This window comes from Manis pentadactyla, chromosome 14 (genome assembly GCF_030020395.1).
Source record: "Manis pentadactyla isolate mManPen7 chromosome 14, mManPen7.hap1, whole genome shotgun sequence".
NCBI lineage: Eukaryota > Metazoa > Chordata > Mammalia > Pholidota > Manidae > Manis > Manis pentadactyla.
This window is the reverse complement of record NC_080032.1, coordinates 66,357,613-66,373,442: the sequence shown is the minus strand read 5'-3', so window position 1 is coordinate 66,373,442 and position 15,830 is coordinate 66,357,613. Positions and strand designations below refer to the sequence as shown.

Here is a 15,830-nt window from a genome sequence, read left to right as displayed (position 1 = left end):
TGATCTTAGTCAATTCCAAGAAAACAAAGCTATGATTAACAGAAAATATTGAAACCTCAGAGGCATAGAGAACTTTGTATACATACAAATATGGACTCATGAATTTCTCAGGTACTATAAACAGCATGTGGTAAAATTGTATGGCCTACACCTTAACCAAGTTGATCTGAAACCTAATTGCCACAATCATACTTCCCTCTCTGTGCTTCCCAGGGATTCCAGTATGTGCAAAAACAAAACAAAAAATTTTACATAGTGCTTCCAACATCCTTGGGAAAGTGAATACCTTATTGGCAACCATCAGATCAATCATTCGCACAATAAATAGATGTTGAATGAGTCAATGACTGCATACACACAGTCCAATAATTCAGTTATCACCTTGTATGTAGTAAAATTTCAGGAAAACTGGACTTAGACTTTCATGAAGAAAAGACTGATAATGCTTGGGGTAGAAATGTTAGCATGCTTTAGGTACGCTAGAGAAAACGTGCATCTTTAGGATTAACTATAACTGGGCAGAGTTGTAAAAAGCAGTTTATCCAGGTTGTGAGATTAAACTTTATCACTACCAAAAAGAACTAAAAACTCTCATTCTACCTTGAGGAAAACATGTCATTCTCATGACAGAGGCCTGCAGCTTAGCTGAGACCAATTTAAATCTCCCTCTGGAGCCTCCAGAATCATAAACCAGTCAGTGGTGGAGGGATTGAGGGAGGACTCTAGGCCATGAGGCGTGTGTGTGTGTGTGTGTGTGTGTGTGTGTGTGTGTGTGTGTGAATTTAATTTATTTATATAAAATACTTGTTTGGGTGGGGAGGAAAATAGGAAAGAAAAACATCGAAGGCTAAAATACTCAGTTTCCTGGATGCAAAAGTTAATTGAAGTGGCCTAAGCATGCAGCAAGCGAAATTCAGAAATAGGTATCAGAAGTGGATCCTGATCCCAACTTTCTGTGACTCAGTTTTCATATTTATAAAACAGCTCTTTTTCCTGTTGTGTGGAATTTTCGTGATGATCCTATGAGCTTTGTGTATAATAATAGTGAAAGTGTGATACAAATGTAAGAAAAGAGTCCAGTCTCAACACTGGACTGCCAGTCTGCTTTAGTAATTCAGTTTGTTCCAGTCTGCAGGATTAAATATTTTTACCAACTCAAAATCTCATAAGCCACGTTTTTGTCAGCTGACTCATCTGTACCCTGGACCGCCTATGGCCTATTTGAGCGGTAAGAGTGATTATTTGTCTGCTAGGATAATAGAAGAAAAATGATGCTTTTCTGGGTTGGAATTGGGATAAAGAGCTATTTTTCTAAGTATTCAATGTTGTGACTATGCAGGAACTTCTTGGTAAATTTTCTTCCAATAACATTTTTCCCGGAAAAATAAGATTTTTTAAAAGTGATTATTGTTTCTGTCTCTCACCCTCTGAAATCAAAATTGACTACTTTTTTGTCTTAGCTTTCCATAGTGTTGCTTTGAAAAATCCTCCTTATCCACTGTGGATTCAATATCTAAATTAGTCAGGATAAGATAAATTATACTGCAGTAATAATCAAACCCCCACACCCCAGTGGCTAAGCATATAACAGTGAATTTTTCACTCATACAAAAACTGCCCATGAGTCTGGTAGCTGTCCAGACCAGCTCCCTACCCATTAGTGGCTCGGAGATTCCCACTCCACTTTCATCCTGTGATTCCACCGTTCCCAGGGGGCCTTTCAAGGAAGGAGCAGTTTGCACATGACTTTTAGGGCGGGCGGTGGAAGTGGCATGTGACACATCTGCCCTAACTGCTAGGGAGGCAGAGAAATGGGAAGACTCATCCAGGTATTGTCTCTGTCGTGTTCTTTTATGGAAATCAAAGTGGTCTTGATATGCTGAATAAAACAGAATAATTCAACTTCGGGCAGAATCACTGCTAGCCTCTCTGTGTGTTTCAGGTATAAATAAGGAAACGTTAAAAAGATTCTACCTCTTGAGTAGTCTTTTCTGCAGCTCTCAGGCCAAAAGAAATTTCTCTCTGTGTGCTTGGAGTCACTTTCTAATAAGAAATGTGGTGGCACAAAGTGTTTTTTAAAAATAAGATAAATACATTTTAATACGGCAGAAATTATTCACCTGGGAAGACAAAGAATAAAGTTCTAGTTGAAAACAGAGATGTGAATAAGAAATGCTGTGTCAAGAAAAATAAATATTGTGCTGAGAGCAAAGGGACATGTCTTTGTACACCTTTCTGGTATGACATATGTGACTTTGGAAATTCACAGAGTCATTTAACTTTTTGGAGGCTCAATTTTTTTCATATGTGAAGTCAGAGCAACAACACCAGAGTCACTGAGGTGTTATGAGCATGAAATGAAAATATATAATTACCATTCCATGGAGTACCATGTTTAAAGAAAACCTGAAAAGCACGGCCACTGTATTTTCATATTCCTCTTAATACCAACTGTGTATTTTTCTTTCTAGTCCTAAGAGAAAACATTGACGGAATGATCCAGAAAAACCTGAAAAGCGTGCCATCATTACATACTTATCCCAAATGTGCTGTAATACTATGTACAAATTTGGCATTTGGTGTTTGTCACCTACCCATTCTTTCCTTTTCATTTTCAGTTCCACCACTTTGGTCCTGTCCCTCATTATTTCATAACCAGATTACTTAAACATCACACTAATTGACCATCCTTGCCTCTGGTCTTTCTCCACTTCAGTCTATCCTGTACACTGTGAAAGGCATCCTTAAACATTGCTTTTATCATGTCCCTTATTTCTTACACACAGCCACGACAGAATTTATAGAATTATTGTACTTAAGGTTTTAAAAGACTGTATGCAACTCTATTATAATACCTACATACCTATATTTACATATTTATACATATTATCTTTATATATCTTCTGATCTATGGAGTATCACCTTTTTTTAAATCCATCTACCTCCTGCATTAACAGATCTAATTTGTATATCCTAATCTTCATGGTGCTTTATTATATAATTACACCTATATTTACTCATTAACTATACTCATTAACCGTATTAAGCACACGCTCAAAATAGACATCTTACTCCAGAGGGGTCCGTTTTTCATTTTCCCTTTGGAGCGTCCCCTCCGACCTCTGTGTAAATACCCATAGAACCATTTCTTTGGAATATCTCTCCGTTCTCCCCTGTTAGTCATCCTTCAATGATCATCTAAAGCTCTACTTTGTTAAAGTCTTTTCTGGCCAATCTGAAGTTCATTTCCTGTCTTTTATTGAGTCTCTGCTGTCTATAACACACACTTTACTATTTCCTGTTGTTTATGTCTCCAGATCTCATTCACTGTAAATAGTCTTTCCTGAAATCCTCTAGCTGTAGCACTACTCATTTCTCTTGTTTGATTTTCATGTGGAGACACGTTATCATCATTTCGGTGTGCAAGCAATATTTGGTATGTTAAATTGCTCTTTGATCTTCCCTTGACCAGTTGAATAATCTACTTAGGGAGAACTACATGTGTTTTTCTCTCTACAGGAAGATACACCTATTCTAGACTATTTGAAGAAGCAAATAGGATTAAACTTACGATAGGAAAAATAGATAAGTGAACAAAGTAACAGGCTGGGAGAGTAAATTAGTCCAATAATAAACATTCCCTGAGCAAATTATCTTATTCTACTTGAGAAATAAGGCAACTATAAGAAATTAATGATAAAAATGAGATTTACGTGGGACCCTACATATTGTCTTTCCATAGTTCCACAAGGCTTACCATTACAACATGGATTTGCTCAAGGAATGAATTACCCAATGACCACGAGAGAAGACTTGCTGGTGGTGGAAGTGAAAGAGATAGTCCGGAAGTATTTCCCGGAGACCTGGATCTGGGACTTGGTGCCCCTGGAGTAAGCTGTGTGTTGCCTGTCATTTAGTTTAGGAGATTCGAATCCTCCTCTCTGATTCTGGGGTTATCCTTGGTTCCCAATCCTTTCCATTGTGCTCCAGGTCTTTCTGGCAAAAATTTAGGTTCATAGTTCATTTATTGCATAGCTAAATGATGCAAACTTTTTTCTAACTTGGTTCTGAGATACCTAAAATAATAGAATGCTGGAAGCCACCCTCGCCCCTAGAAATAAAGAAAAACTTTCAGGGACCTTACTAAGAATGCCAAGCCTTACATCACATTGAACATTTACCACACCGGGTTCCTAAGTTACCATGCTCTAAGATCAGCTATGGTTCCTGCTGCAAAGGGATTCGTTCACTCTCCTCTTTCCTTTCTCTAGTGTATCAGGTGGAAGTGAGCTGTCAGTGAAGGTCCCTGACACCATCACTGAATGGAAGGCCAGCGCGCTCTGCTTGTCTGGAACAACAGGGCTTGGCCTCTCCCCCATCACCTCTCTTCGAGTCTTCCAGCCCTTCTTCATCGAACTCACTCTCCCCTACTCTGCGGTGCGAGGAGAAGCCTTTACACTCAAAGCCACCGTGTTCAACTATCTGTCCCACTGCATCCGGGTAAGGGCACTTCTCTGGCAGTGAGCAGAAGTAGAAGAAACGAGCACTATTATCATTCATTACCTAGGTCTTCTAGGCAACCTGATAAATCATAACCGAATATGATGTAGCCTAATTTTGAAATAGAATAGGGAATAAGAGCAAAGCTACCCGACAGGTCCAAGGTAGTATGGTTAGGCTCATTTAGGAGTCTACATTGTCTGCATATTCCTAAATTCGGACATCACCTCCACTCTATCACTTCATTTTTTTCACTCTAAAGAAAATATCTCTAGGCCCAAGCCTAAATCCTTGGTATTTATCCTAATTCCAGCCAGTTTTTTTAAACATTGCCAACATCTTACTGCAAACATCTGAACTGCCAAGTGTTTGACAGGATGTACTGTGTTTGAACAATTCCTCAAAGCCTTTCATTAGTACGCAATGCTCCCTTAAGCTTCTTTCCCCTACTTACAGACCCTCTCTGTCTTTGTTCTTTCTCAAATTTGTGGATGGGAATGGGAGACAGGTCAGCATGCAGCTGGAGGCCTCTCCTGCCCTCTCGATCATCCCAGTGGAGGATAAAGAATCTCACTGTGTCTGTGGAAATGGGCAGAAAACTCTGTCCTGGGCTGTGACCCTAAAGTCACTGGGTAAGTGGTAAAGTTGTTGACAAATCCTACTTTTTGTGTTGTCATGATTTTCTTTCCACTCTGACCCAGGCACATGTTTTTTCTTCTCCATTAACAATGATTGATTGAAAGATTAGTTATGTGAGGAGTAACTTAAAAAGAAGAAACCATTCCATATAGAATCACTGTTTAATGCCTCTAGAATCTTATTCCCCAGGAAAGGTGAATTTCACAGCTACTGCGGAAGCTCTGCAGTCTCAGGAACTGTGTGGTAATGAGATGCCCCAAGTCCCAGAGCTTGGACAGAAGGATACCGTGATCAAGCCCTTATTAGTTGAGGTATGTGGGTTAATTTTTCTGAGTCTCAGAGGCCTTATTATGTACTGTGGCACTATCTCATATGACAGTGTCATTTCATTCCCAAGAATATGAATGTATCCACAACTCAATTTTTCACTGACATTTTCTCTTTTACTTTAAAGCAATGGATTTTTCCCCGATCAATTCAGCATTACTTTACTTTTCTGTTTTTTTCTTTCAATACAAAGCCTGAAGGAATAGAAAGGGAGGAAACTTTCAACACACTCCTCTGTGCATCAGGTAAGTGCCAAAAATAGACCAAATTCTCATGTTAAGCCACTTGCCAAAGTATATAGTTGTAGAAAGCCTTTTGGGGCAAGTTTTCCCTGAGAACAAAACTCTAGCATGCTCTCCCATGTGTAAATCTAAGGACAGTTGATGAAGAAGAATCTTTTCCTGATGAAGGTGTAGAGAAGTTAAAAGAATTACCTAAAAGTTCTGGACTAATAATGAAGACTAAAGCTGTTAGCAATAGGACAGGATTCTTTTCAACACACCTGTGTTTCCCAAAGTTCTCCCTAAACAATTTAAAAAGTATTGAAATACCTGTGTGATAGCTCTACTATTCAATTCAATTAATAGCTTAAATGTACTCATATTTTTATTTAAGCAAGTTACTTTAAGAAGAATTTCAGGTCACTAACATGTATAGAAAACCAATATTTTACTAATATCATTAACACAATCATATAAAATTACCATTAAAATATTCAACTCTGCACCATCTAGAATCATCTTGAGGACACATCCCTTCTCTTCCCTGTATAAGCATCCCTTGATAATCTCATCTAGCCACAGAACTTTAATAAAGACTTTATACTGGAGACCACAAAATTCACATCTCTGGTCTATTCCTCTTTCCTGAACTTAGACTCAAGTAAGTGTTCAAACTTCCCACTTATCTTCACTTATAGGCCTGTGCGTCCAGCGGGCTTCTCAAAACAAATGTGTTCAAAACTGAACCTCTTCTGGTCCCCACAAACCTGCTCCCCTTACAATTTTCTCCATCTTCAATGATGGAAATTCTATTTTTCTACTTGCTGGAGGTCAAAACTTTGGAGTGATCCTTTGTTATGGTCTTTCTCGTATATGCTACACTCAACCATTCTCAAGTCTAGCTGGCTTCACCTTCAAATTATATCCAGAAACTTCCTGCTTCTCACTATGCCCACTTCTATTTTCCTTCCTCTCCTGGACTATGTAATCACCTCCTGACTGCTCTCCTGATCACCTCCGTTGATCTCCTGTAGCAAGAGGGATCAATTAATAGATTAAGTGTACTCGTATTTTTATTTAAACAATTTTTTGTATATTTAAAGTTTTTTTTAACTCGTATTTTTATTTAAATCAATTAAATGATCTGATCATTTAAAGCATATTTCAGATCATGTCCCTCCTCTGTTCAAACCTTCAAGAGTTTCCCATATTTCTCAGAGATAAAACAAATGTCTGTGAAGTCACCTACAAACCCTCGCTTCCCCCATGACTCACCCTGCTCTGGCCACACTGACCTCTTAATCTGCCCTTGGAACACACCCAGTTTGCTTTAACCTGTGGAGTCTTCACTTTTAGTTCCTTTTTCCTGGAAGTCTCTCCTGCAGACTTCTTACTCCATGACTTACTTGAAGTTTCCAGTTACCTATGATTTTTTTATTGAAATTTTTAGTAGGGAGCGCCCTCCCCCCGTCCTGTGCTTCCTTCTTTGCCTTGTCTTAGTAGCTCACCCATGTAAATACTAACTCTGCTTTCATTTTCTCTACAGAATTTATCAGCATCTATCATACTAAATATTGTTATCTAAATGCTCCCATTAGAATGAAAACTTCAGAAGTCAAGAAATTTATTTTAAAACTTGCTGTATCATTGCACTTCAAATAGAACCTGGTAGATAACATGCACTGAATACATATTTATGGAATGAATGTGATTTTTGAAAAACACTAACAATAGAAATTCACATAAACACTAAAGAGAAGGAAGTATGTATACCATAAGCTACACACTTATAAGTAAATCTGTAGAAATTTAACACAAATATATCTGATTAATATGAACTTCACTGTGAGATAAATCATGGCTTTAGGAGAAACTTGGGTTGTATCAAAGAAATAATGTAATGATCAAGAGAAATGAGAGGTTAGATCTTGATCAGGTAGAAGAAAATAATTCAAGCAAAAATGCAACATTTGTCTCATTTTTCCCTCCTTTATATTTATCTTTTTTATTAGAAACTGGAGCATCTGAAAAGTTGTCACTAAAAGTTCCTTCAAATGTGGTTGAAGGATCTGCCAGAGCGACATATTCTGTTTTGGGTGAGTCTCCAGCCCCTGGTAAGTGGCTGGCTGTCTCCATAATTCCGGTGCATGCAGCCTCACCATCCATGGCTAATGAAGGCATTGACTTTGGGCATTGGATTGAGAGAAAAGTTCTCAGCTAAAGATTGTACTCTGTGTTAGTCAGAAAGGGGGTTGATTTACTCTAAAAAGTAAGAAGCCTCACCTCTCTGCACCCTCATCTCCAAGAGATTGACAAAGTGGTGATGCTTCCTAATAAATTTAAAAATAGTTGGCTTTTACCAGACATGTGGCTCGTTAGGTAAGATGTATCCTGCCATTTGTTTTTTTTCCTGTTTTTTTCCATCTTTAAACCATTTACTTTAGTTGTCCTTAATTTTCTCTTTCTATTTCTTGCTTTTCTTCACTTCTTATGCTTTCTTGTCCTCCCATCCATGACTTCTCACCTAGCTAGCAGTCTGTCTTCTTATGCAAACAGAAATCGGGTCTGCATTCCTCTCATTTTTTTAAATCTTTCATTCCCAGGTGACATATTAGGCTCTGCAATGCAAAATCTTCAGAATCTTCTCCAGATGCCCTATGGTTGTGGAGAGCAAAATATGGTCCTTTTTGTCCCTAACATCTATGTTCTGAACTATCTGAATGAGACACGACAGCTGACAGAGAAGATCAAGTCCAAAACCATCAGCTACCTTATCAGTGGTGAGAGATTACTCCAAAAGAAGAAACCCTAATTGATTCCCTAAATATCTCCTTCAGGGAATTCAAGTCACCATCCCTTTGGCTAAGATTTAATAACCATTGTTTTTGTGATAATCCTTTAAAATATCCCTCTATACAACCAGAAAATTCAATGGCATCATTGAGTCTTGGAGACATATTATTAAAGTAGTAATTTTCCTATGATTCCCCAGCAAGTTTTGAGGAAAAAACTGATTAATTCCCCATGTCTCTGCTATTTCTTAAATCTATGAAAACTTCCTCTACAGGGTACCAAAGACAGTTGAATTATAAGCACAGCGATGGTTCATACAGCACCTTTGGGGATCATGATGGTAGAAGTCAGGGAAACACTTGGTAAGACAATTATTTCCATATGCTCCCTATAGACCCAGGATATTTTAGAATTCTGGAAATAGCTGTTTTTTCATGGAAATTTGTTATCCTTTAAAAACATATATATGTGTCATCATGCTGGGTAATCTCACCATTTCATCTATGAAAGCTCACCTGCTCTGGTAGATCCCAGTAAAATAAAGATCTGCCAAAAGGGAAAAATATAAGGCAGAAAACAGCAGGTTTGGTGGTGGGAAAGCTTGGAGGCTCCAAGGAAGATTTTATGAGAGAAAAAGTAGGAAGTATCAACTCTGGAGAAACCAATAAAGTTGAGAGACTTAAAGAAGAGATTCAGATGTTTGCTGGACAAACACAACTTTCCACATCCAAGTAACATTTCCTTACCAATTTCGTCCTCCGACTTGTGAAGAGCAATGTCTGGGGGCAGTTGTACAAGTGAGCTTTCAAAATGAGATGGTCCTCATGTCTCAGTCTCTTCTTTGCTGGACAGGCTCACAGCATTTGTGCTCAAGTCCTTTGCTCAAGCCCGATCATACATCTTTGTGGAGGAATCACACATCACTAGTTCCCTCACGTGGCTCTCACAGCAGCAAAAGGAAAATGGTTGTTTCCAACGCTCCGGAACTCTGCTAAACAATGCGATCAAGGTGATGCCTTCAGTTTTGCTCTGGTCCTTGAAGGTAGTGATACGTAAGAGTGCTGATGCTCCTATTAGCCCCTCAAGTCCTAAGGACATAATTTTGAGGAAGGGTGGCAGATTCTAAAGCTTCTGAAATCCAGCAATAAATTAGTTTTTTATTGAATGAAAACAGTATTTTAAAAACCCAATATATTACTAAAAGTGAAGGAACGTGATTGGGGACAGATGGATGAATTTTAAGTTAGAAGAGCAAAGGGGAATATCAGTAATACTGCACAAGAAAATATGTTTTCCAGTGAAGATGCCCAAGGGGAGAAGTAGAATTAGCCAGCTCTACCTGATGAATACTAGAGTGACCGAGTGTCTCTACCTCTGATCCATACAGGGTGGGGTAGATGATGAGGTGACCCTCTCTGCCTACATCGCCATTGCTCTGCTGGAGGTTCCGCTTCCTGTCACTGTAGGTACCAGCACATTCCCTGCACTTCCCTCACAGGTGTAAGGAATAAAAATCACAGAACTATGAGGAAAATGGGTTCTGATTTTTGTATTATTTAATTTTGGTATATTTTGCTGAAACTTAAAAGACTAGATCTTCATAGAAGATGCAGAGGAAATTGTTGGCTGGTCAGGACCAGGCTCACTGAGGTTTTTAAACTGAGCTTAGCCTGGGGACAGTTCATCAGCTTGGTTCTGCTTCTTCCTGCCTCCTTTCATCTCCCATATAGCACCCAGTTGTTCGCAATGCTCTATTCTGCCTGGAAAGAGCCTGGACCCCCACCTCAGAGGACCAAAGCAGTCTCGTCTACACGAAGGCGTTACTGGCCTATGCCTTTGCCCTGGCAGGGAACCAGGCCAAGCGCAACGAGCTGCTTGAATCACTAGACAAAGAGGCTGTGAAAGAAGGTGAGAGCTGCTCCTGCAAAATTCACTTCCAAAAAATCACCAGTGAGTCAAAAGGGAGAAGACCTATTGAAGTCACATTTACCATGCTTATCTCACATTATTTTTATTATATTTTATATTATATGAATGATAATAAAAACAATTATCATTGATCCAATACCTCAGTTCTCCAGGTAACATGGATCATTTTATCAATGCACATGTTACAGACTCTATACAGCCCAGCTTCTAATGTCACACAACTATGAAGTGAACATGAAAAACAATGGGATTTGCTGGAGCCTTAATTTACTTTCTTGGCAAAAATTTGCTTATTTGGGGATTATTTAATACTTCTTCTTCAATTACATCAATTCTTAGTGAGAGCTAATTAAAATGATCGTTCACGAGTTAGATTTTGCAACCATTCCCTAAGCTTAAGGTGACACCTTTTTCTATTTCAAAGATGACTCAATCCACTGGCAACGTCCTGGGAAAGTTCCAGAAGTTCAGACCCTCTATTATCAACCCCGGGCTCCTTCTGTTGAAGTGGAGATGACATCCTACTTGCTCCTCGCCTATGTGACTGCCCAGCCTGCCCCATCTTCGGAGGACCTGTCTGTGGCTTCACGTATTGTGAAATGGATCACCAAACAACAAAACGCCAATGGGGGCTTCTCCTCCACTCAGGTCCGTGGAGAGACCCTAGGAAGAAAAATAAATACACTAATATACATGTAGACACAACCATATTCTAGGAGTTGAATAATTAATTGGATACTATTTCAAATTCCTGCCTTCTCCATTCCTCCATCACCAGAAGGGTTCCAGCCTTATTATTTTGTGTACGGATCATTGCTCTGTTCTCCATACCGTCTCTTGTAGCTTCTTTCCTCAGTGGACCCTCGTAAGATTATTCCCCTGATAAAGTAAATCTTTTTTCCACCCGAAGACTAAAATTATCTAATATTTTACCTAAAGTATTTCCTCTCCCCAGTAAACATGAATATTTCTATCTAATTAGGCTGATCCCTTCACTTTTTCTGGGATTGGCTCCCTTTTCTGTTTTCACTTCGAGCATTTCCTGCCGCTGGTACTCCCTGATGGCTCTCTTCTGTTTATATAAACCTTTCTCATTATTCAGAGAAAATTTTATTTATCACCTTCTTTATGGTCTTCACTTACTATTCTGGCTCCAACGTCTTCTCCCTTCTCTGAATTTTTACAAATATTTTTACCTGATTTTATAAATTTTTGCAATATTTGAGTCTTATTTCCATATGTATGTTGTAAACTACTTAAATGAGACATTTTCATTTCATACCTAGAATAGTTTGTGATTAGTGACCAGGTCTGAATTGAATTGAAATTCAGTTAATGAACTGTGTTTATGGCTAAATAACTCTGAGAGAGAGTAGCGTTGATAGGGTTTACATCCAGTTTGATTTTGTTACCCTCCTCTCCAATGATTTCTGCACCCATCTTTTTTCAGGATACTGTGGTAGCTCTCCAAGCCCTCTCCAAATATGGAGCTGCAACTTTCACTAAAAGGGAGAAAGCAGCTACAGTCAATGTCAAATCTTCAGAGGACTTCTCTGAAATATTCCAAGTAGATGAAGCCAATCGCCTATTGCTGCAGGAGGTCCAGCTGCCGATGATTCCAGGGGAGTACAGCACAACAGTGTCAGGGTCAGGATGTGTGTACCTCCAGGTGAGACTACCAGGGTGTAGGGGTGCTGCAAAGGGGAGGAAAAGTCTCAAGAATTAGATTTGATTTTTAAAACAGAACGAAAAATAAATGTGCTAAGGGGGAGTATGAATCACATACAAGAGAAAGACTTTTTCCATTTGTTTTAGACATCCCTGAGATATAACATCCTGCCTAAGAAAGAAGAGGAAGTTCCATTTGCTCTGAAGATTGATTCTCTCCCGAAGAATTGTGAAGGCTCAGGTGCTCACAGGAAATTCCAGATTAACATCAGCATTAGGTAAATCCTAAATCACTACAGACCTTTGTAGAACATGGTGAAACTGATTATCCAAAGTCACATATGATGAATATTGAGAACTTGCAATATTTATTCGCAAGAAAATTGTCTTCACTCTTACTGAAAAACCTTACTATTGTGAATATGGCTTTGCCATGCCTGCAGAGTATGATGGGTTTTCTAAGCAGCCATGGGAGAGGCAAATAGAGCATATGGAGAAGCTGAATGGTCGTTTAGGCATAAGAAACACTAGAAATAAAAGAGAAGGAGCAATTTCTGTCTTGACTGAGTTCCAAAGGATTTTGTTTGAATGCCTTGTCCTTATGCCTTGACTTCATAGCTACACTGGCAAACGGCCCAGCTCCAACATGGTCATTGTTGACGTGAAGATGTTATCAGGCTTCATACCTGTGAAATCATCAGTGAAAAAGGTAAATCCGAAGTCCCCTGCAGGTAGCAAAGTCAGGATAAATGTGGACATGTGTGCTTGTCAATTTCATTTTATTGATTCCGTTTTCAAGAGGCTTATCCCTTAAACTTGCTTCTCTGGAGTATGTTTCCATCATTTCCATGATGGGTATCACAGTTATGTATAAGACATGACTCCTAAACATGATTAATAATGTTCCAGTGGGCCCTGAGACATCTAGGTATGTGGAGTGTATTGAATTATCTTCCAACTATATATAAAAAGAAAAAGGGGGGGGCAAATATAACATATATAGCACAAATCATATATATGTATATGAACATGTATACATATACATGACATATTCTCCCTTTTTCTCTCATGTAAATGTGTATGTTATATATGTACAAGATGTGTATATCATTGAACATGATATATGTGAGACATATATAGAGAGAGAGAGATAGAGAGAGGGGCTACATAGAGAGGGAGAGAAATTGAAAAAGGCTCCAATAAATATTACTATTATTATTATTGCTATCATTAGTACCATTATTCTTGAAGAAATCAAAATTAGCAGTTTGGATGTTTCTGAGCAGCCATTTATATCATCAATACCTGAAAACTGCTCTCAGTCTAAAATGTCCTCATCCACACCTCTGGCTTCTGCCCTTGGTCAACAGCTCCAAGAAATGCCTCAGATCGAAAGGACTGAAGTGAGCACCAACCACGTCCTGATTTACTTTGAAAAGGTGAGATTTTCTGTAACTCTGTTAGATCTTGGAGAACTGTTAGAGGTTCTAACCAACCAATCCAGATTCCAAATAGTATTTTTCACATACACAGGCAAGGGGAGAGAAGCTAGTACACAGGGAAATGAAGTCTGGACTGGTCAACAAGGCTCAGTTTACTACATGGGACCGCCCATGAAATCATCTCTTCTGCCCTCCTTTAATCTGTCACTGAGTGTGTTAATGCAAGTCTCAAAATGTCCCATTCTTTCTGTAGGTTTTGGTACAGATGGACAGCATAATTACATGGTTTGTTAATATCTTAAGACAGTATGGTAACTAGTAACTAGATTTAATCTTAGATTCCACTTCAGTTTTTCTGTCTCTCCAGCTAACCAATCAAGTCCTGAGTTTCTCCTTCTCAGTGGAACAGGACATCCAAGTAAAGAATTTAAAACCAGCTACCATAAAAGCCTATGATTATTATGAGACAGGTGAGTGGGATTCAGACATCCTGAGCTTCAAAAGAATAAAAATGACTAACCTAGTAAAGAGTTGTCTTAACTAAAACAAAACTACACAATCTTTCAAGTGAGCTTATGGTCACTAAATAATCACGTTCTTGATTATTAACTTCTCATGTGCCCCCTAAACAAGTTTTAGAACCATTCTTAAAAATTGATCTTAAAACAATAAGGAGATCCATTCTTTCTAAATGTCCCTGTAAAGTTGTTTGTGCTGAGTTATTCCAGAAAGACAAGAAAAGTAGCAATAACTTTAAATACCACATCTCATACTGATTTATGGCAGGGAGACCTAAGTTGGATCTGTTTTTGACTTGTGTCTTGCATAGTCTCCAAATTTGGGGGCACTTTGTAATATATCAGGAAATTCATTTGCTCATAACTTCGAACTAGAAACTTGCCAGCATCATAACATGCTGTTAGTGTTAAGACTATAATCCTTCTTAGATTCGAAGAATTGTTCAGAGAGGAAGGTTATCACCAATATGAAAAAGGGCTCTACATAGACAGTGGTGAAACCTTCCCCTCAGTTCTGTATCCAAGCCCAATTTTCTCTTACTTCCCCTTCATCAACTCCAAATAGGTTAGTGGAGAAGTCATTTCCTTTGGCTCCCTGACTGCTTTATATGTTCTTCCATAGTTTACAAAATTTGCAATTAACTGCTCATGCGCTTATTACTGAGTATCTTCACTCTCTGCCTCATCATTTTTTTGTTTCAGAGGAATTCACTATTAAAGAGTACAGTGCTCCCTGCAGTTCTGGTAATGTATACACAGTAAAACCTAATGCCAACATAAAGAAAATAAATAAACATCTGTTGTGTGCATAAGGCTGCTTCTTAAGTATATCTTTACCATATTATAAAAACCTGTGGTGTATCACTTATGAATTAAACTATGTTAAATGTATTATAGACTTTTACAATACGAAAAGAAAATACAAGTAACATATAATTAGTGGTTATAGGTAATTACTGGTTATATATAGATACAAATTTTGGAGTTAGGGTGACTTGTTTGAAGATGAATTGGGGAATTTGACATATATAACACCTAAATCATCTAATATTTTGTTTACATTCTATACCTAATGATGATATGTTTATTACCCATGAGCTTTCCAGGAAATTTCTAAACTTATAATAGGTATGGGCAGGAAACTTTTTGCTGTAATTATCCACATAGCACAGCATTAGACATGTGACCTTCAAGACCTTCCTTAAGGCTGGTTGACAAGGTTCATCTTTAACAATATAACACTTGCTACGAGACCTTTGGTTTTCCACTCTAAAATATTAAAAAGCTGAGAGCAGCCCTATCATTAAGAATTAAAATATATTAAGTTCAAATACTTATACTTGAAATATGAAAAATTATTCCTTTAGTGATCACAGAATTTCCCTAATACCTAACTTTTCTTTTACTGTTTAGAAGCTGAATATGGAAATGCCTGAAAATGGCAACTTATGGACCTCATCAAATGATCTTTCCAGAAATGAAGAACAAACATTTATCAGAAAAGAAGATAGTGGGAGAAAGAAGGGACAGGAATTGGAAATGCATAAGTTTGTATGTTGAATAAATTTATGACATTTACAACTCTATGTTTTCTTTTGTTTTTTATCAATATTTCCCTTCTGAAGTATGTATCTATTCCTCATACTGTTTTTGAAAACACTGAGAGAGCTATATAAAGAGGTGTCCTCAAAAACACTATAGATAAATTAAAATGGAATTCCAAAAAACATTCAAGTAACCCACAGGAACATAGAGAAAAGAAAACAATGTTTCTAAACATTGAAAACAACCAA

General features: G+C 38.1%; 1 protein-coding gene across 2 annotated transcripts in view; it reads left to right on the top strand.

Moving 5' to 3' along the window:
* LOC118924791 (pregnancy zone protein-like) overlaps positions 1 to 15,621 on the top strand; it is a 41,110-nt gene extending 25,489 nt beyond the window's left edge. For both annotated transcript variants that reach the window (XM_036909901.2, XM_036909900.2), the window contains exons 17-36: positions 1,129 to 1,228; positions 3,743 to 3,890; positions 4,272 to 4,500; positions 5,009 to 5,132; positions 5,329 to 5,450; positions 5,660 to 5,711; positions 7,700 to 7,783; positions 8,291 to 8,467; positions 8,755 to 8,842; positions 9,333 to 9,489; positions 9,868 to 9,942; positions 10,211 to 10,388; positions 10,834 to 11,057; positions 11,860 to 12,078; positions 12,225 to 12,355; positions 12,696 to 12,786; positions 13,448 to 13,516; positions 13,887 to 13,989; positions 14,740 to 14,781; positions 15,451 to 15,621. In XM_036909901.2, coding sequence (XP_036765796.2) covers positions 1,129 to 1,228; positions 3,743 to 3,890; positions 4,272 to 4,500; positions 5,009 to 5,132; positions 5,329 to 5,450; positions 5,660 to 5,711; positions 7,700 to 7,783; positions 8,291 to 8,467; positions 8,755 to 8,842; positions 9,333 to 9,489; positions 9,868 to 9,942; positions 10,211 to 10,388; positions 10,834 to 11,057; positions 11,860 to 12,078; positions 12,225 to 12,355; positions 12,696 to 12,786; positions 13,448 to 13,516; positions 13,887 to 13,989; positions 14,740 to 14,781; positions 15,451 to 15,473 — 2,436 coding nt within the window. In that variant the 3' untranslated portion in view covers positions 15,474 to 15,621. The remainder of the gene's footprint in view (positions 1 to 1,128; positions 1,229 to 3,742; positions 3,891 to 4,271; positions 4,501 to 5,008; positions 5,133 to 5,328; positions 5,451 to 5,659; positions 5,712 to 7,699; positions 7,784 to 8,290; positions 8,468 to 8,754; positions 8,843 to 9,332; positions 9,490 to 9,867; positions 9,943 to 10,210; positions 10,389 to 10,833; positions 11,058 to 11,859; positions 12,079 to 12,224; positions 12,356 to 12,695; positions 12,787 to 13,447; positions 13,517 to 13,886; positions 13,990 to 14,739; positions 14,782 to 15,450) is intronic.
* Positions 15,622 to 15,830: the final 209 nt, after the last annotated feature.